At 41.1% G+C, this 22,429-nt stretch overlaps 1 protein-coding gene across 1 annotated transcript; it reads left to right on the forward strand.

Moving 5' to 3' along the window:
• Positions 1-664: 664 nt before the first annotated feature.
• ints2 (integrator complex subunit 2) lies at positions 665-21,188 on the forward strand. The gene is made up of 25 exons (XM_083926352.1): positions 665-796; positions 1,510-1,818; positions 2,021-2,159; positions 2,747-2,849; positions 3,690-3,803; positions 5,494-5,624; positions 6,587-6,757; positions 7,558-7,775; positions 8,014-8,139; positions 8,360-8,431; positions 10,207-10,321; positions 10,789-10,857; positions 11,385-11,519; positions 11,606-11,782; positions 12,298-12,412; positions 13,147-13,251; positions 13,561-13,725; positions 14,483-14,684; positions 15,966-16,091; positions 17,042-17,243; positions 18,068-18,349; positions 18,869-18,976; positions 19,194-19,299; positions 19,561-19,737; positions 20,482-21,188. Exons 2-25 carry the CDS (start codon positions 1,526-1,528, stop codon positions 20,661-20,663), a joined length of 3,633 nt encoding a protein of 1,210 aa, XP_083782478.1. The 5' UTR covers positions 665-796; positions 1,510-1,525; the 3' UTR covers positions 20,664-21,188.
• The last annotated feature ends 1,241 nt before the right edge of the window (positions 21,189-22,429 follow it).

Here is a 22,429-nt window from a genome sequence, read left to right on the forward strand (position 1 = left end):
GGGAGGTAAAAGTCTACAGAATTTGAGAGAAATCGCAATAGTTCTAAATCCACTGATTAAGGATGTTTATTTACCCTCTTGCATATCTAAAACTAATTATCCTGAACCACACTAAATGTTAATATGGTGCCATTTAGATGTGGTACTTTTAGATGGCAACACATTCAGAATTGCCCTTGATTTTTTTAAATTATTAAATATTAATGTCTGCACCTTAACCAGATCTATATCAGACCTGTCACCCGCTCGTATCCAGTCTTCTCTCCAAGCTCTTGTGGCTGTCTATATTGTGTGTTTTCTATTCATTATTAATGGTGCTGAAATCTCTCCGTACAATGTCACTATTAGGAGATATGTTGTCTGAGCCGAAAAAGTTACAAATCCTACCGCAGACACTGCTTTGTTCTGCAGATGAAATAAGTCCCAACCACCTCCCTGTCCCTGTCCCTGTCCATGTCCATGTCCCCACTGGCTGCAGTCAGGCAGGGCAGGACCCACTGTCAGCGCTACAGTCAGTCAGCGCTGCTCCACGGTGCTGACGAGACCCCCCCACTGTCACACTGACATGGTCCTCATCACTATAGCGAAAGACACGACCCAAGTGGATATGCGGAGACCATATTAGACAGAGCGTTATGAATACATGACCATAAACCTACCGGCAGCAGCTAGGACACGTCTCTTATAGGCTCTGGACTCCCGTTAGCGTGAGAGGCACACAACACAGTCCGAGGTCTAAAGGCCTCAATGCTGATATTTATTTTTGTAAAGACTTATTATCGTCCTAATAAGTGAGGTAAGGTGCATATTACCGAATTATTGTATTGTGAAATTGAATGTTTACACGGCAGAGACGGCACGTGCGAGCAATATCATCTCAAGAGTTAGCCTAGCTGTTAGCTGTTAGCTGGCTAGTAGCATAGGAGTCGCTCAATAAGCAGTGGGCGCTACTACCAGTTAGCTATTAGCTAGCATCAATAGTTGGAGTTGGCTGTGTTTTACGATATTGCTTGTGCTTTAAAAAGCAATATTAGACATATCTAGCTGTCGCTCATGAATATGAATAATGTGTCGATTTGGGGTTAGCAAATAACACGTCAGTTGAAGCTAATAATATGTAATCGTCTCAGTATTAGCAGCATTAGCACAACTAACACTGGCGTTAGTTATCCGCGATAGCCAGCTTTCCCCTAGTTTTGTTATACTGATATAAAGAAGCATTTTTGTGTAGCGACATTTTTGTAGCGACTGACTAACCACCCCACCCGGCAAATGAAGTAAATGATGAATGCATTGGCACTTTGTGACAAAATGAGCTTTAACTCGGCTCTTTCTGCTGTCAGCTGAACTCCATGCTCCTGCTTTCGATAGTTTTGCAGAGTTTCTGTAGTGGCTGCCAAATCCTCATCTCAGTGCAGCTGCTCATACCGCCCAGGCTATCCACTCTATTTCCTTCAGATGACATCAAAGGACACCCTTTAAATTGTCTGTTTTCCCTTTTCTTTCAAGGTTTAGTTGCAGAGAGATGGCGTACAGCGCAGGGCTGCAGTTTGTCAGCTCCTATGCTTTTGAAGCCATGCAGAAGGTGGATGTGGCGCGCCTGGCTGCCCTAAGTGACCCTGAGCTGAGGCTGCTGCTGCCCTGCCTTGTGAGGATGGCTTTATGTGCTCCGGCTGATCAGAGCCAGTCCTGGGCACAGGACAAGAAGCTTATCCTCCGCCTGCTCTCTGGAGTGGAAGCTGTCAACTCCATTGTAGCGCTTTTGTCAGTTGACTTTCATGCCTTGGAGCAGGATGCACGAAAGGAGCAGCAGCTCAGGTATATCTGACTTTACACATGGTGACATGATTATTGTTGCAGTCTGGTAATGCTTTGAATTGTCTGCCTTTTATCAACAAGTCATATTCATTGCTTTCTTAATAAAATCTCAATACAACTGGCCACGGTTTTCCAAAAACTCACAGGAGTTAATTTAAGACATATCATTTAAGACATATATACATGATGTCTTTTCCACCAGGCATAAGGCAGGTGGCTCTAATGGAGAAAGCATCCTGGTGTCACAGCTACAGCATGGCCTGACCCTGGAGTTTGAACACAGTGACCCTCTCAGGAGACTCCGTCTGACCCTCAGTGAACTGTTGGCCATCATGAATAAGGTACTGTCAGAGGTCCCCACAAGATTCAGTAAATCACTGACAACATTGTTGAAGTTATCTTTAATGATGAAAAAAAAAGGTATCATCCTATCCCCGATAAAGGTATCATTCTTATGAAATGAATAACACAAAACAAGATGCCCCATGACAAGAAAATATGCTAAATTACGCTTAGCTAAATTAGATAAATACAATTTATAAATGAAAAGTGTAAAGGTTGTCAACAATTGATTTTTAAGCTAGTTGTGGTCATGTCACCCTAAAATATGCTGATACCTAGCATTGATGATAGGTTGCTAAGAGATGTGTAAGAGACATCTTTCATGCCAGAACACAGTGAAACAAATATAAGAAATCAATGCATGAATGATTTAGTATAAAATACTGAGTGTTGCACAGCTTCCTTTACTTGTTCTTTAATGCTTTAGTTGGCATCAGAAATGTTTCCAAAATTTCTGCTCTCTGACTGACAAATGATGTTCTTGTTTGTACTGTGATTGCCCTTCAATACTTGCATCTTCACCTAATAGGATGACTTGGATGATTGATCCAAACCGTCTGTTTCCCATGCCTTTGTTGTTTCTCAGGTGGCAGACTCAAATGGAGAGTTTTTCTTAAAGTCCTCTGAACTCTTTGAAAGCCCTGTTTACTTGGACGAGGTCGCTGATGTCCTCTGCATTTTACAAGCAGGTACCCAGCTCCTTTCATCTTCTTGAAAGTTTTACCTAAGTCAGCATTCAGACAGGTTTCAGGCCCTTTGGCGAAAATGTAAGTCCTCATTTGGATAGAGGTGGTGGGTTTAGGATGCAAAAAAACCACAGGGGCCTGTGGACAAAAGTTAAAACTGATCCAACTTTTGAAGAAACGCACACCGACGCTGCGCCGGTTACAATCATGTAACCGGCGATAAGACTCGTCAGTCCATTTTGAGGCGGTGAGAGAGTTCGATGCAGTAAACGGTAAACATCCCAGCCTCTATCGTTGCTATAGAGTTTTATAAAAGGATGAGGGTAAAAACGAACCACAAGCACTTCCGTTTGTGTAGCAGCTGATAGTTTCCTGAGCTCCAGCACAAGTCACTCATCAGTCATCTCTTTTCTTTCTCTCTTTCTCCATGAAATGAAGCTGCCTTCAAGTGCAGTCAGAAATGTTGACATAACAACAATCTGTGGCAAACAATAATTGTGAAATATAAGGTCTATTGTGCTAAATCGTGGGCTAAAGTACACAAAGATGTCACATAGCTGGGCCATTTAATTGATACACTCACACCGCTGTACAGCCCCGCAGCCAATCATCGGAGCGCCTGAGGGTAAAGTATGTGAATGTAGCCTAAAGGTGCTTTTAAGTGGGATGGTGCGTTATACAATGGCTTTTGTACATATACGTTTGAGCAAACATTAGCTGTATGTTAGAAATTCTACCGTATATTTTTTTTACAGCGAGCCTGAAAATAACCCGTCTTTGAGATTTTATCCTGCAGTTGATAAATTGTTGTCTAGAATATGTTCATTTTTTTCTTTTTCTTAGAGCTGCCTTCCCTGCTCCCCATTGTGGATGTGGCAGAGGCTTTGCTTCATGTCCGCAACGGCGACTGGTTTCTGTGTCTGTTGGTTGCCAATGTCCCTGACAGCTTCAGTGAAGGTAATTTATCTGTCTCACAACAGTGCACATGCTGTCAGATGATAATGTGAGATAAAGTGGCTGTTTAATTGCCAGTTCTAGCTTCATATGGTTAGTTAGTTGTACCTGCTGTGGCAGAAATGGGCCTTTACTTCACATTACCTTAGAAGGTCGTTGTAATAACGGCATTACTATTATGGGCAGATTGCTATTGAGTTGCTATATCAAGTGTTCTTTCTAAGTTTAGTTGTTCCCCTCTAATTTTAGCCATGTCACTGGCCCAAGGGTCTATGTATTTGTCTTTGATTGATGATGAACATTATTGTCCTGCTCTGGCTCACTTTTGAGTGTACCTTCAGAGGTGTATTATATGGAAACGCCTGCTGTCTCTAGTGCCTCCTTATCGCACAAAGGGTCTAGTTAAGTCTGTAGCTTTCATGTGTGACATAGCAGCAACATTGAGGAATCCTTTTAGCTTTGTTACAGGGACAGACCTTGTTTCATTGAATTGAAAGTGAAATGAATTGATCTAAAGGTGAAGTGTGGGAAATGGCTCTGTCTTGAAGCATCAATGTCTATTATGTTGAACACGAGCTGGTAATCAGATGTAACTCCACTGGAAACTTTATGGTATTTGAAATAGTCCTGAAGTGGAAGAGATGGGAACTAATATCATTTTAGTATATGCCATATTCTCAGCCAACCATAAACAGTTTGCCATTTAAACTGTCAGCTGTGGAAAGGTACAAGGAAAGATGGAGGAAGGAAGGAAGGAGGATAAGGCTGTGGAAATGCTGTCTTGTGATGACTGTTAAATCTGTTTTACAGGCAAATAAATGAGTCATGATTCCACAGTCAATGGTATTTATTGAAGACATGGGAGAAATGATACAGTCTTGAGCCCTATTTGGATGGGATACATTTAATGTGGAGATGTGGGGTAAGGTCATTTTTACCAGAGGTTTTAGTCCTGTCCGAATGCGCCATGTCCGTAATTATTCCGTAGAATGTCAGTAAAAAAATACGTCAATTTCACCTTCTGTAATACAGTCCGGAAAAAATACCTCAGGTAAATCTAGTCCCGTCTGAATACGACACTCTGTAAAACATATGTGGATATTCCGTCTTATACAGCCCATACTTAGTTTCCACATTTTTTTGAGCATGGAGGCGCTTGAAGAAGAACTCTTATCACATTTTTTATAAGTTTCTCTCCTTTAGTTTCATGTTTACTTGTTTTTGTGATATCAGGGAGCTATGGACGTATTGACGGGATATGCCGGTGTATCAATATTTTTGGACGGGACTAGTATTATTCGGACCCTTTTACACAAGGGGACATCGGCTTCATTTTTTACCAACATTCTCCGGAATAAATACTGATATGACGCATTCGGACAGGACTATACCTCTGGTAAAAATGACGTTACCCCACGTCCACACATTAAACTAATCCTGTCCAAATAGGACTTTTCTTTGGAGATCTTTAGGAATAAAAATGTCCCCACCTTGGGACTTATAAAGGATGATCTTATTTTATTACATTACACTACATACAACATTAAAATGTATCAAGTGTAAAGTATTTCCCTAAATCTAATTTAGTAAGCATGTTGTAAGCATCATCATGTACATTTTCCGGGAATTCAATAGTGCAAATAATGTTTTATATGCTGCTTTTGTACTTGAATGTGCATGTCTGTCTTTGCAGTTTGTAGAGGTTTGATCAAGAATGGAGAGCGCCAGGATGAGGAGAGTGTAGGTGGTCGACGCAGGACTGAAGCCCTCAGGCAGCTCTGTCAGATGAACCCCTCACAGGCCCTCAACATCAGAGCTATGGTGGTCAGTCACACTATTAATGCAATCACAGGATCCCAAACCAACACCACGATCCCACTTAATCTATAACCTCCGTAAATGGGTCTATTTCAGAATCAGATGAGAGAATCCATCACAGCTGCTTGACTCAGCTGGAGATGCATTTATGCTGGATTTATTCTGCCACCTGCCTTTTTGTCACATTCATTATGCATGTGTAAACTAAAAGTAATACTTGTGTTGTGTTACAGGATGTATGCAGAATTTCGCCAAGTATTTTCAGAAACATGGTTGCCCATTGTTTAACCGCAACTTTACTGTTTTGGTTCACTCTAACCGCTCTCATGGTGTCGTCTTCAGCCATATTAGGCAGCCGCTTTCATTGAAAAAACTCACTCACTACCTGCTCACAAACAAAGCAGCAGACAGTTAGCAACTAGCTGGCGAACATAATGGAGCATTTAGCAGCTAAAAGAAACATTTATATATATATATATATATATATATATATATATATATATATCCATATATCCCTCAGGAGTTGGTAGAGACCAAAAACTGAGCTAAAAGAGAGTGAATCTTAGATTTGATCTGATTGAGTTGACTAGTGATGAGTTTATCCACAAGTTATTTCAGACAAAAACTCACTTAGGACTTTCACATTTACCCATGAGGTTTTTGATGTGGATACAATGAGTGCATAAAGGCAAATAATAGAACAGCTTCCAGTCTGGTAAGTTTAGAAAATTGCATCACTTTACTTTAATGCAGCCTTTAAAGCCAGGAAAAGAAAAGCAAAAGCACCACTTTAAATCTTGCTCAGCATGAAAAAAGCATTAAAAAAGTTGAGAACAAAGACCAAAACAACCAATTAGTTGATGAACAGAAAATTATTCAGCAGCTATTTTGATGATCAGCTAATAGTTTAAGTAGTTTTATTCAGTTAATTAATTGACTGTGAGCTTGTTTATTCTGTGTATCCCCAGGTGGAGGAGTGTCACCTGCCTGGTCTGGGTGTGGCTCTGACTCTGGACTATAGACCAGATACAGCAGATGAGGCAGTCAGTCCCCTTGTCTCTTATGTTAGTGGTCTATTACTGGGTACCAATAGCAAAGTCCGGACCTGGTTCAGCATGTTCATTCGCAATGGACAACAGGTGAGGGACCAGGCTTTATTCTGTATTGAATTTAATGTTGTTTGATTAGGCGCGCACAAACACTCACACTCAGCACAGTTTGTTTAAGTAGACACAAAACTGGCCACAGAAGTAGTTTAGTAAGTTAACATAGAAGATTGTCGTGCAGTAAGAGGTAGGTGTTGGCAACATTTAAGCAGTGAGGCAGAAGCAGTTCAGGTTTTGGTGTAAATAGACCTCTGTTTACAACACAGCTGTGCTGCTTTCCATGACACGGAAACGGTCGGAGTTTCAGAAAAGTTACACCCCTACTTTCTATACTTGTGAGGACCCTCACATGCTGCATTCCCTAGCCCAGCATGGAACCTTTGTTTTGTGTCAACCCTATTCTTTCCTGTCTTTCTCAATTGTCATATCAAATCAGGTATTTATGGAATCATGCATATTCACATCTGCTGGCAGTTTATGGAGACATTGTGATACTTTTCACAATCAGCCTTTCACTGCCAATGTCATTATTTGTTTGTTTCACTTGTGATGTTATTTCTTTCTTTTTACACAATAAGGCTCTCCCTCAGCTCTGTAGAAAAGCCTCTCTGCCGCACTGGGGGGATTTTATTGAAATGTTCTGTCCATATTTAGCTTTTTCTGTTGTGTACATTACATTTTGCCCCCAAGTTGGTGCTCAGACAATTAGTCACCTAATTGATCACTCGAAAATGAATTGTCAAAAGGTCCACACATGCACTGTTTGGAAGTCCTAATGTAAGCACTGGGATGGACAGCACAGCAGTTGACACGTCTTTCTCTTGTACTGCCAGCGAAAGAGAGAAAGCAGCTCGGTGCTGTGGCAGATGCGCCGACAACTGCTGCTGGAGCTGGTCGCCATCCTGCCACGCTCACGCAGCACCCACATGCCCAACGACGGTGATATGGAGGAGGCCAGCTCAGGGTACTCTGGCCTTAGAGAGGAGCATGTGGTGAAGGCCAGCGCTCTGCTCCGACTGTACTGTGCCCTCATGGGCATTGCGGGCCTCAGGTAGGTCAAAGAGGATGCATTAGCCCTCCGGATATTTGATACTTGATGTGTGTTTTTAGAGTTTTATTCTGAGATTTGAAAGTGAGTGTTTTGCCTGTTGTTTTTGACTGAATGCTGTGTTTAATCCAGCACACATATAAGAAATGTTACACAGTCAGTGAGTGCGTTTTAAAGTATTGGTTTCATTCTAAGAAGTTCCTTTGTTGGAGATAATATACTCAATGTGGTCCTTCTACAGACCCACAGATGAAGAGGCAGAGCAGCTCTTGCAGTTGATGACCAGCCGGCCCCCGGCCACTCCTGCAGGCGTTCGCTTTGTCTCTCTGTCCTTCTGCAAGCTGCTGGCCTTCCCTACTCTGGTCAGGTACATAAAGCTAGTGTCAAGTGTATTCAGCAAACACAAATACAATCAGTTGGGATTACAAACTCTATTCAACTAAAAGTGGTCTGGAGTTTTGATTTTCTGCCAATGCATGCTGCTTGCCAGAGGTCCTTTCTGCATCTTTTAAAATTGAATATTGCCACTTTGTTATATGGAGTGTGAGCATTATCATCTATGTGTGTGTGTGTGTGTGTGTGTCCAGCACTCCAGAGCAGGAACAGCTGATGGTCATGTGGCTCAGCTGGATGATCAAAGAGGAGGAATATTTTGAGAGGTAAGGGAAATCTATATGCAGTTTTTCTGATAATGAGGCATCATGTGAGGAGAAAGTGTGGTACTTAGTAGGGGTGCACCAATTCAACTTTTTCAGTCTCGATACGGATACCTGGGCTTTGCATATCGGTCGATACCCGATACTGATCCGACACCATTGTTGAATGAATAAACTGTACACCTCACAGCGTGGAAGAGACTTGAACGGCATCAGGCTTGACTTAGACATTACTTCCCTAAGTTTGTAAAACAAAATGTAACAAATTAACACAGATACAAATGTGCTTAATTGTTATCCATTTATAAATTTGTTATTAAAATAAACAATTGTGCACCGGCTTAAACTCCTTAAAATTTAAATAAAATGTAGCAGCTGAACCTGATAACAAAGAAACTTAAATAACAAACTAATTAAGTTAATGGATCAGCCATGGATCTGGTTAATAATCCAATAACTGATCTAGCTAATTTGTCAATATCGGACTGATATCCAATCTTAATATCGGATCAGTGCGTCCCTAGTTCTTAGTTTGCATGTCCAAATGAGAGGTGAGTAAAAATTTTGCAATTCATTTTCATCCCATTTTACTTTAATTGAACACAGGCACAAGCTTACATTCTTACTGTGTGATTTAAAATACTTAATTAAAATAGTAAAATATGAATATTTAGATATGGCTGTGATAATGATCACAGTATTCATTTTGTACATTACTCATATCTATTCACACTGAAACTATGTAGCACTCACCTCTGGTGTAATGAATTGCATTTCTCAAAAGCAGCGCCTCTCTTAAAATCACTGGGAAGTTTATCCGTCTCAGTGTTGCATGCAGTTTGCATCACAACACAAAGTATTTAAATAATAAGTGTCTACATCGTCTCAACTTAAGAAGTTGTTTTAAAATCCTAAACCACCAGTGGTTAATACTGCAACCCTCAATAATTAAAACACATTTGTACTCGCATATCATGACCTCATTCATGATGGAATGATTGCTTTTACAAAATTTGTTATGATTTATTTATAATGCCGATAATCCCAAAACGATAAAGCATTTTATATATTTAGGACATGATGTGCAATTCTGACAAACATACTCATGATAAATCTCCAAATTATTTAACACTCTCAGTTTCCAGATTTCTACGGTTTTACTCTATTTCAAAGAATGTAATCTTGTGTATAGCATTCCTTAGTCCTTAGCAAATGTCAGATTATTATAGCATTCAAACAGAATACACTATCCTTACCATACTACACAGGTATGATATTGGATACTGGTCTTCTGCTCAAGACGAGCATGTTACAGAGTTTAATGACACTTCACAGAAAAATGAGGGAGAAGGGCAGAAACAATAATACTCGCAGAATAAACAAAGATCAGTAGAAGTTAAATGTAGTATTTCCATGTCTGGATTTCTCTCCATGTCTGTTCTCTTGTTTGTTCTTCATCAAAATAGGCAGCAAAGCTTTTATTTGTTTGTATATTATAATTACGTTGATATGACCTGTCTTAACAACAAATTACAACTGCAACTGTGAATGTGTTTGTTTGTGACTCTAGTCCATAAATCATAAATCATCATAGCGCCTTAGGTGACTTACTAAAGGAATGCGGGCTGATAGGAGAAGGTGTGGTATGTGTGTGGGTTGATGCAACTAACATAATCAGTTTATTAAAATTCTGTCCTGTAAAGATGCAGGATTAACGACAAGTCTAAGTGTCTTTTCTCTCTTTCCTCCCATGCATATGTCTGTCCTCCTCCCTACAGTGCTGCAGGCGTATCTGCTTCTTTTGGAGAGATGCTATTACTGGTTGCCATGTATTTCCATAGCAACCAGCTTAGCTCCATTATTGAGTTGGTGTGCTCTACTTTGGGGATGAAGGTAAGGTGGTAGGTGGGAGGGAGGCAGTGATCAATACATCAGTCTGGCTGACCAGCGGCTGGCCCCACTTCTTCCACTGCAGCAGTGGCACATAGAAAGACTATATCACTGATGAAACACTTGCAGCATACACATATCTACCAAGACACTCTATACCCTGTGGCCAATTTACTGTTTTATTACTTATTAAGTGCACTATTGTTTCCTGTTTGTGTGCTAAGTAGTTTTCCTGTCTCAGTGTATTTTCCACTAAGATGTGTAATGTAATTGGATTTAGAGCCTGTTTGTTTCCACCCTGAGGGCACTCCTCTCAATTTAATGTTGCGCCTGCCATGTAGAATTTTTCTTATGAAATATGGAAGGAGGGAATTACAAAATACCAGCATTTTTGCCTGCGGGTTGTTTGCACTCACAGTAAACCTACCATTGTTGATGTTCTTTTTTTGCCAATGTTCAACTTTCTACAGATTGCCATCAAGCCCAGCTCTTTAAGCAAGATGAAGACTATCTTCACACAGGAGATCTTCACAGAACAGGTTCATACATTGTAATCTTTCCCTTAAGAGCATTTTCTCCCTGCTAAGTCCAGTGTTCAGTGATTTATTTGTGTTGGCTTTTATTCTCATCAAGCTGATTTATTTTTCTCATCGAGAGCCAGTGTAAATTCAGGAATGTAGAACAACTTGTCAAGATGAAATGTCTTATTTAAAGTGGCCATAAATCACTTTAATGTACATTATTTAGCATTATCCAACAGTTTTTGGTAAAGGTATAGAAACCTTGGTATAACAAAGTATCAGACCCAGTCCTACATTTGTGTATGTACTAGATGTATGATGCAGTAAGTCATTTTGCTAATGGTAATTGGCAATCAGGAATAATTACATTACCCTACTCTCAGTAGAAGGACAAAAAGAGCTTGTTAGTGAAGGAGCCAGGTGAAAGAAATGACACTTTCTCTATTCACTATAATGTGATGTTAAACTGTACAGATTTTAGAGGTTCGCTCTTTCTGTTTTCTATTGTTTTTTTTAACAACTTGATTTTTATTTCTGGTGTGTAGGTGGTTACAGCCCATGCGGTGAGGGTCGCAGTGACCAACAACCTAAGTGCCAACATCACAGGATTCCTCCCCATCCACTGTATCTACCAGCTGCTTCGGAGCCGAGCCTTCACCAAGCACAAAGTGTCCATCAAGGTAGGAAATGTGCCCTCAATAACACATAGATGACTAGCTGTGTCAAGTCTGTTTAAAAAACAATTGCTGTCACTGTCATCTTCAAGGATTGGATCTATCGCCAGCTCTGTGAGACAACCACTCCCATCCACACTCAACTGATTCCCCTAATTGACGCCTATATCAACTCCATCCTCACTCCAGCATCCAAAGCCAACCCAGAGGCCACCAACCAGCCCATCACTGAGCAGGAGATCCTCAATGTCTTCCAGAGCTCTGCTGGGGTGAGTCAGCCCTCGGCTTCATGGGAACTGCGAAAAACCTAAAACATAACTTACAGTTAATGGTATTTGTGTGTTTTTGTGGTGTATTTTTCTTATTACATATTTTGGTGATTTATGTCAGTATGTGTGAGTGTTGGGAGGCAACATTTTCCTCTTGAGTCACCCAAATTACTGGAGTTTATTTTCTCTCTTCAGTGGCACTTTATAGAATGTTGTCTTTAATACCATCTCTTTTTATTGTCTTCCAAACCCTTTATATATACAAAAACAAGTCCTGTTTGTCGCTGCAAAAAATATTTTATGACATCAATTTGTTACTAATGACTGATCTTATCTATTAAAGTGGAAGTCAATGTAAATTGGGTTGTTTAAATGGCAACTCCAAGCATTCCAGGTTATATATTGCTGATGAATCTGTTTCTATCCCCACATTCACCGATGATGCACAGCCCTATTTTTCTGATTGTCCCTTCCCTGACCTGTAGCTGTTTTGCTTTTCTTTTGCTATTTGTTAGCAAGGGGAGGGTAGTCGAGGAGGACGACAACGTTACTCCATCACCACCCAACTCCTTATCCTCTACTACATCTTGTCTTATGAGGAGAACCTGTTGGCAAGCACCAAACAACTAGGTATGTACAACGATAACACCACACTTTGTCTGGCTTGACACTGTGCTGTTGGCTCACTTCCTCTCTGTTTCTTATTTGCTCTTCTTCTGCCTTTTTGTCTAAAAGTGCATGCATTGTCACTTCTTCCACTGAAGGAGGCATTGTATATGAGATGGCGAGTATCTGTCAGGCAGTGAGAGGAGAAAGGCAGCCTTAGTCCTCTGTTAAGTTGTAGGAGACGCTCTCACTCTGGATATGCAGTCATTCATCCTTTTCTCTCTCCGCACTGAGTGTTGGCCGCTTCCTAGAGAATAAATGGAGGACTGACAAAGAGCCAAGTACAATGACTGTGGGAGCTGAGCTAACTAGGACAGCTGTAGGTTAGATTGAGCATTAGCAGTTAGCCTAGTCAGTGTTTATTCTCTCCCATGACGAGCTCTTCTCTTGCCCTTCATTAGGCCAGATTTATGTGAGAGTTTATGGCCATCTCTTTAATTGCTGTGTTTACCCAAGTGCTCCCGCAGCCTTCAAGGAAGGAGTAATGAAGCCCATCAGCAGTGGTAATGAACCCACGTCAATGAAAAATCACCTCCACTCCTCTAACGCATCAGCACAGCGGCTCTGGTGTCCTTACGCTGCCAAATAAAACACTTATTCTCTGTCTTGTCCTTTTCTTGCATTATGGTATCACCCTCTTTATTTCATGTTTTATAGTTTCTTTTCTTCATTCACTGTTTTTCTCTTCTTTTTTTAAGCCCTAATGCAGAGGAAGCCAAAGTCTTACTCTGCAGCGTTGATGGACCAGATCCCCATTAAGTATTTGGTGACCCAGGCCCAGGGACTGCAGCAGGAGCTAGGGGGTGAGACGTGGACTTCACGTTTGGTCACATCTCTATATCCATGTTTTATTTTACTAATATGGTGTTACATACTTGGGAGCACACAAGTTACATACCAAGATTGTAGTTGTAACCCCACATTATATAGTAATAGTATAATAAATATTTCTACATGTTTTTTTCTGAGCAGTGATAAAGAAGGTTAGTGACTATCACTTGTTAGAGATGACTAAGGCTTTTATGTTAGAAATTAAGGAAAAACTCCCAAAAAAATCAATAAATAAAATTAAACTCACAAAATAAACTTCCTTTCTCTTTTCCTTTTCCCAGGGCTGCACTCTGCCCTGCTGAGGCTGCTGGCCACCAACTATCCCCACCTGTGTCTAGTGGAGGACTGGGTGTGTGAAGAGGAGGTGACTGGTACCTTGCCCCTGTTGAGGAGGATGATGCTCCCCAGCAACACCTGCAGATACACTCAGAGCCAGCTCCACCAGGGTGAGGACGGGGAATAAGAAATGAAAGAAACAGGGTTTTGACAGAGGGTTAAGGCTGGTAGCTCTCAAGTCTTTCTGCTTAAATTGCCATCAGTGACACTAATATTATATAATACATTTACAGGTGTACGCCGTTATCCTCCTGAAATCTTATCTCAATAGTTAATCCTTCAAGGTTTAGAGGATTATGCTGTAATTGTTTTTTTGTTTTTTTTTAAGAGATCCATGACATGCAAAAGTGTAACAGATAACCAGTTTCACACACCATTATGCAGGTTAATGTATATGTACCTTTTACAAATTAATATTTAATATATTTATGCAACTATTCACAACTGTGTATCCAGGGTGTGCTTAAGGCTTCCTCTGCGTTTCAACCTTCTTCAAAAATAATGGTGACAAGAAAGACAATGGATGGATTAATTAGGATTAGGAAAGTATGGTGAGAATGGAAAAATAGCTAGAGGTGAACAGGGGTTTGACTTGAGTTAGAACAACAGACTAAAGAGACTTTCAAGTTCATCACCTACTTAGTATCTTTTTTTCATTGTGTCGATTTAACGAAATGTTTTGATTTAAACCTTTTATTAATTTGTTTTTCTTCTTACCAACTTTTTAACCGATGTGTTCGCCAGTTGTTTCCACTGTTTATTTTGATGCTCCAGAAGTTTTTTTGTTTCTGTCTCTTTCTATTAATTTCAGTGTGCCCATTTGGTTCAGATTTGAAGAATAATTCAGCTGTTTGTCATCCCTCCCAGCATTCCAGAAGTTACCATCGAGCAGTCCCAGGCTGATGCGGATCTTGGAACATTTAACTCTGCTTTCACCCGGAGACCTGATCCCTTATGCGGAGGCCCTCACGGCCAGCATGGCTCTGCTGCTGGAGCCCGCTGTGCCTCGCCGAATACTGCAAACCCTTAACAAGCTTTGGATGGGCCTCAACACTGTGATGCCCCGCAGGTACGTGCTCTGGACATTTGAATGTTGTGACAAAGGATAGAAAATGCTACTGTGACAGCCTCAAGTGAGAATACCACTGAATGTCACATGGGAATAATACATTGTGGTAATTGGAAAATTATTTTAGTTTATGTTTTTAAATGGCATATAAGGTCCAAGCAATTGATATGTCTAGTGGATATGGTGTATTTTTTGCCCTTAGGCTTCATTTATACACCTTAAATTATTGGCATCACTAAAAAATCAATCGAGAGTCCAAATCAGAATCAGAAATACTTTAATAATCCCAGTGGGAAAGTATTTAGTTTTATTTAAATAAGTATCTTGTCTTCAATAATCACAAATATGGTATAATTGTATGTATTTTAAGTTAAAGGTTAACAGTGGTACTGGACGTGGTCGTTGGTGTCGTCTCTCCCAAGGCTGTGTAAAGTTGCTGTGAGACTCTGTAAATGGATTAAAGGGAGACCTGTAGAATAAGAGTTGTTGCCCTTGACCCCAGGCTGCTTGCTCCATGATTATTGTGGGAAGAGATCAGAGGTATTGAGCCAAACAACTCTGTCAGCCTGCGTGAACTTGCTGGACAGAAAAGGGTGACCCTCACTCTGCCCCAGGGCCCACAGGAGTACAGTTACCAAAGCTCTGAGCAGACATCCTATCGATCCAAAAGGGTGTCTGTAACAAGAAGAGCTCAGGGCAGGAAAACTGAGGGAGGCTGTCCATGAGGGAGATGCGGAGGACTCCCTCCCTCGATTCTTCCTCACTCCCTCTCATTTGTTGCAGAGGGCTAGCTCTGGTGAACCCAGTAGGAGGGCAGCAGTGTCACATTTCACATAGATCCACTGATTAATGCCAGTGTACAAGCTGCAGGAGGCTTGGAGCGCCATGAGTACCCTGCTGCTTATAGTTAAGCTTCAGTCTGATAAGAGAGATTGCGGGTGAAATGCTGCCACAGATTAATTTGTCAGTAACCGAATAAAACCCTGACAGAAGTGTGTCTCATATCCTATTTTAGTAGCGTCTAAGGTTTTAGATTCTTTCAAAATACAATAAATTTATATGGGAAATAGTTCGTATCGTTCATCTGGATAAGTATAATATTTTTGTCAACCAGCAATTTTACGATTATCCTTTCAAAAGTGCCATAATGTCTCCTTTCTTCTCTTTTGAGTTATGAAGGTCTAAACGCTAGGCAAAAAAACAAACAGATGGTGTGTTTCATCCACTTTATATTATTTAATGTGATGCGAGTGAAAGTAAAAAGTGATGTTTGTGTTGCAGGTTGTGGGTGATGACAGTAAACGCTCTCCAACCTTCAGCTAAGCTGCTCAGGCAGCAGAGGTACACTCAGAACGACCTGATGGTGGACCCTCTCATTGTGCTGCGCTGTGATCAAAGGGTGTACAGGTAACTACTGGACATATTTTAAAGGGCCATATGTGTCAACATACAGCATATGGATGCAGTTTTGTTTATGCTACATTGGATGTGTGCCCACACAGACTTGTTGGCGTATATGGTATATGGCATATACATCCTTGTGATCAGAGGACATGGGCAGATTAAGATATTTATGCCGCACGAGGCATTATGTTTTCAGGTTTGATTTTGGAGGTCAAAGGTCAAGGTCACTGTGACTTCACAAAACACATTTTTGGCCATAACTCAATAATTCCTAACCTAATTATGACAACATTTCACACAAGTGTCTAATAAGAAAAAATTGTGAAAAATACCTTTTTATTACTTTTCTTCAAAGTCTGGAGAGTTTGGATGTACTGTAAACTAAAAAAAACAAATGTATATCAGACATCTATAAAAGTGTCAGGGGACACCTCAAAATGCAACCAGTTTAAATTATGACTCTTTATTAGGAATTCTTAATGTATAAGGTGTTTTTATATTTGGAAAATTAATTTCTATCATTTTTATATAAAGTCACTGGGCTGAGTGGGAACTCTCGGGCCAGCAGAAACACTCCTGAGCATATTTAGTGAGCTGCATATCATTGAAGTAAACCAGGAGGCCCAGAAAGGAGTATTAATTCTTGAACTGAATTGGTGCCATTTTGGGATACGGTATCCGTTCTTAAAATACATCCATGGTATGGACTAAACTACATTATTTGCAGATGCTGTATGAATCCAAGACAAATTTCCGCTGGGACAATAAAGTCTATTTTATCTCAGTTTTAATGTTAGGGATCAACAAATAATTGTATCTGTAAGTCATGTTCAGATTTTGTAATCTTCTCCCCAGACAAATGGAATGGACAAAGGAAGGATTTTTTTTATTTGATCTAACTATATACTCAGTTAAAAATTAAATTACAGATACACCTTTATTCTTTTTGCCAGGTGTCCTCCTTTGATGGACATTGTTCTTCACATGCTGAATGGCTACCTGCTTGCCTCAAAAGCCTTCCTACACTGCCACCTGAAGGAGACGGCTGACTTTGAGCGCCAGAACCAGACGGTCTCAAACCTAGGCGTGCCCGGACAGCCAGAGGCACCCGAGGTCACCAGGGAGGAGCTGAAAAACGCCCTTCTGTCTGCACAGGTATATAACCACTAACTGACATAGGGTTGTACGGTATGGTCTAAAAATTATATCACGGTATAATCTGAAGCATAGATGTAACTTTATACTTCTACTCCACTACATTTCAGTGGGAAATATTCTAATTTTACTCCACTACATTTATCTGATTACTCAGTTACTAGTTATTTTTAGCTTCACACTGATATTCACTTGTTGCAGAGTAAACACACAGGCTTCACAGTGACAGTTATAAATATGCACTTCTCTTTCCATTTGCTGTTGAATTGAGAGTTTTCTGTGACAACCTTTTGTTTTTTCAAAGTATAAAGACATTATGGTGGTGAATTAACCATAGATTTAACCAGACTAAATTACTGCAAGAACAAAAACAGTCGAAGAGAGGAGCAATGAAGAAGCACACAAAGTCCATATAGCAGGGGCGTGCCTACAGGAAGCGCGTGAGGAAGTCTCCCAGTGCGCCAGTATTTGACGCGTGATGCAAGAGAGGACAGCGGTCAATATTGGCCTCTATCGGCCAGCATGAATTGCTTTTTTTGAATATAGGCTTCTACTTAAAGGCCCAGTAAATATTCCCTTGTGTGCATTCTCGGGTTACATTAGAGCTGCTCTGCCGGTTACATGATAGAGTCCAAATCCATACCACAGCCAAATTCCTACCGTTTATACCGTCTATACCGTACACCCCTAAACTGACACACAAACACGTCTCTCTCACATACTCTGAGGTGAAGGCAGAAATAATATGGCATGAAATAACTTCAAAGGAATATGTAGGAGTTGACACCTAGCCATGGTAAACACCTGTTTCTATTTAACCCCAGTACAGCGCAGCAGTCCAGATTCTCTTGGAAGTGTGTCTGCCAACCTCCGAAGAGCAGCAGCTGGGGGCCAACACAGAGAGCCTGCTGAGTAGCATAAGGGGTCCCTTGCCAGGGAAATCGAAACAGGGAAGCCTGGGGCCGAGAGCCAGGGGGGGCGTGGAGGCCGCCGAGCCAGAGGGAGGCCTGCTCAGTGACTTGAGGGAGGTGCAATGTCTGATCTGTTGTCTGCTGCATCAGATGTTCATTGCTGACCCTAACATTGCCAAGTTGGTCCACTTTCAGGTAACACACTTGACATTTGTCCTTATACTGTGACAGTGGGTGGGCTGGCAGGTTTAGAGAGCCCCGAACATAAAAGAAGAGAATGTTACAGGACTGTGTTGGCATGTGTTGATCAGGCTCTTCATGACTGCACTGCATGAGTAGATGTTCTTGCTTCCCTCCAAATGTCTATCATGCAAAACCATTTTTGTGAGTAGTTGAGTGGAAAGTATCATGTTACTGAAAATACCCTTGAGACAGTTTTTCATAGAGCCAAGTCACATTGACCCCATTATTCATCACATTCTTCCAAAGCAGTAGTGGTAAGTGACTGCAGCACTCCAGTCCTGCCTCGGTCACACTAATCCACACTGCCAAGCAGAAGTTGCTGTGTGTGTTTGTGAAAAACATGTTTAATATAAATGTACTTGTTTGCTTAAATGACTACTTGATTTAATTAATTGTGTATTCCTTATTCCTCCCTTATTAGTTTTTGTTTTTTTTAATCATAAGATTTATGTTTCCTGTTCTTTCTGTCAGGGTTACCCTCAAGCTCTGCTGCCTCTCACCGTGGCAGGCATCCCCTCCATCCATATCTGTCTGGACTTCATCCCAGAGCTGCTGGCCCAGCCCCAGCTGGAAAAGCAGGTGATTCCTCCCAAACTCCCCTCCCCTCCCATCTCCCCTCTTTTTCCTGGTTTTAAATTCCAGACTTGCCCTGGGCTTGTGCCAGGGCTTCTCTTACACTTAAATGTGTTTTTTAAAGCAGCTGTATTGGGTGGCCTCTGCTGAGTGTCTGCATATTTGATGCATACATATGTGGGGGAAGAATGTGTACCTGTTCTAAATATGTGTGTCCACACAGATCTTTGCAATCCAGTTGCTGTCATACTTGTGTACCCAGTATGCACTACCCAAGTCCCTCAGTGTGGCCAGGTTGGCCATCAGTGTCATGGGCACCCTCCTCACAGGTCCGTGAACAGAAATGTTTTACAGCTTATAGTACATGCTTTAATTGTAGTCTCTTTTGCTCACCATACTTGTTTTATCTACTTTTACATACTGTGTTGTCATACAGTATGTTTTAATATTTTAGATCTGTATTTGACTGCCACCATCTGGCCTTCAGCTGTTAGTGCAGCATTGTCGCCCCGTTGCATAAGTGCACAGAGTGTACCAGCCACTGTATTTATTGTTTACACAGTTGTGCGTACTGTGTGTTGTGTTTTTAGTGCTGACTCGGGCCAAGCGTTTCTCCTTCTTCATGCCAATCCTGCCATGCCTGGTGGCCTTCTGCCAGGCCTTCCCCCCACTCTATGATGATGTTGCTGGTCTGTTAGTACAGGTGGGCCAGGTTTGTGCCTCAGATGTTGCCACCAAAGCCAGAGACATTGACCCTCTCATTGCCCGTAAGTATTTTTTGATCATTTCATTGTTACTATACTAATACTGTGAGTTGTTTTCCACCTGGCTAGAAGCACCAGGGGCAATGATTTAATCTGTGGTCCTGCAATGTTAGACTTGTTTTGCAATTGTTGGTCAATTCCATCAAAGTGCCCAATATCATCATATCATCATCCAGCCATTCTACCCTGAGTGTGCCAGATCTCATTGAATTGAAAAAGCCTTACGTGAGCCAGACTTCACGCATCAGCAGTGCATGTGCATTACCGAACCTGTTGCTATTTATTTAGGTGCCTACGTTAACAGGTCAGAGCAGCCACACTGCTGCTGGTGTGGACATGTGCGAGCTGCAGCAGTTTCAGCGAGGCAGCCACCACACACAGCTCACGCATCTGGTCTGGCTCGGCCACTAAATAGCCTTTAATTAATCTTGCCGATTGACTCCAACCATATACTGTATTATATGTATGAAACGTGTATATTTATAAAATTGCTGTTTATTCAGAAGCTCTACATGGTAAAACCACATGGACAGAAAAAATGAGAAGTTGTTACATTGTGCATGTGCCTTGCTGTTTACAAGATTTTTGTATTACTGGATAAATGTACATACCAGAAAGGGCAAACAAATCTGAGGTGTAGATCAGTCAGAACCATAAAAATGTAATGAATACAGATGACAATGAGTTAAGTAAAAAGAAAAAAATTAAGGAATAACATGAATAAGAAGTTAAATTTCCCCGCCTCAGGCCTGCAGTATCTGAAGGAGAAACCTCAGAGTACAATGGCTCCAGGAGGAGGTTCCGCCAAGCTGACTTTACCCCAGAGGACAGCAGAGGAACTTGGTGGAGCTGACCCTGATGTACAACTCTGTTACTGTGTAGAGGCCACCTTCATGGACATCATCAGCTCCACCCTTCATGGACTATAGACCCACACAAATTCTTGAGAAAGAGGAGGGACTGAACTTTGACAACTAAACACTGCCTCTGAAAGACTCCTGAGAGGGCTACAAGGGCTGTCAACACACATCAATTCTTCTTTAACAAATGGACTCAGACTGATATCACATTTTGCTTTGGCTTTCAGACGGTGTAAAGTTGTGAGTTGCTCTTATGCTGTGCACATGATGGGACATGTTTTACTGATTATCCATTCTCTGTTCAGTCTGGGCTGAAGCAAAGGACTGAAAAATCCATTCTCTACTATTTGTCAACCTGTAAATAAATCGTGATTTGCAATTTATTTAGAAAATCGATGTTTATGTGCTCTGTCAGAGTTTGTAGAAAGTAAAATACTGAAAATGTTAACTTGGTCCGTGTTATTGAACTCTATAGGCATATTTTTCTAAGCTGTAACTGACCTTTTCTCAGCAACTGAAAAAAGGAAAATGTTGCCTTGAAATATGGCAAGCTTTTATACTGTGCTTGTTTGTAATAAAACAAAGAAACCCTTTCATAGAGTAGGTTTATTTGGGGCAAACATGTTGGTTCATGAGCTTGTGTTGTGTTCATCAATCCCTTGGTTGGAAATCTCATCTGGTGTCAAAACGTTTTATATGTTTTCTCAAACTTGGTCTTGTGGGTTTCTCCACTCAGGACAGTCGTGTCGTGGCCACCCGTTTTCCCCAATAACAGTCTCCAGTCTAGACATGTTGATTGCTTCTTTTATTCAATTATAACTGTGTGCAGGGTTTTCTCCCACCCACCCCCTGTTCTCACAATTCTTGCAAGTCAATGATACTTGAATTGAATTTTAATGTTAACTTAAAGGGGATTTATTTTTATTTTTTTAACCTGGACCGTATTTTCCCATGTATTAATGTGTAAGTGACTAATGGCAACAACATCTTTCGAAATTGGTCCAGTATTGAACATGATCTCTGCAGTCTGGCTGTTGTGAACCAGGCTGCAAATTAACCAGACAGGGCAACTGCAAACCAACAATATACATCCACTAAAAATGCTTGTTTTTGCCACTGACAGGCTCAGATTGAAGTGTCTGACTGTATTCATGGAAGTTTTAAGAGAACTGGATACAGCGTTCGAGGTGGGGCCCGTTCATTCCTATGGAAGTTGCTCAGTGGCGCATAAAGCCAAATAAGTTTAACTGCCACATCTCAAAAATACCTCCATGATGGGCACTACGATGGCACTGTTGGGTCCATAGCATAGAGCAGACGCACAAGAGACTTCCGCTGGCCGAGCTGGCTACTACACGTTCGGCCAAATTATGAGCGAGTTCATGAACTGTCGTTCGAAATTCCCCTTTAAAGTCACTGTAAACGGCACATTCTTCATCCTGAGACCATGCTTTAACCAGAGGAAGAGAAGAGTGGATGTGTTAAATAGGCGACCTAGAGTTTGATGGACTGTAGACTTGAATGAACAGCCAAAATGTATCCACTTCTGCCGAAGCTAACGAGGATCTGTTAAAGGAAGAGAGCCTGCCCCAGCATGTCGAAGTGTCCTTGGGCAAGATACTGAACCCTGAATTACTCCCTGTGCTGCCTTGAGTAGTCAGAAGACTAGAAATGTGCTATATAAGTACAAGTCCATTTCATATAACTGAACCATTTTTAATGTAATTAGTAAAACCTGTGTTTTTATTTAAATTTTATTTATAATTGTTAAGTCAAAATGTCTGCTGTGAAATGGGCCTGGCATTCCTCACCGGTTAGAGAATTTCAATTTCTGT

Source organism: Echiichthys vipera (genome assembly GCF_963691815.1).
Source record: "Echiichthys vipera genome assembly, chromosome: 14".
Taxonomy (NCBI): domain Eukaryota; kingdom Metazoa; phylum Chordata; class Actinopteri; order Perciformes; family Trachinidae; genus Echiichthys; species Echiichthys vipera.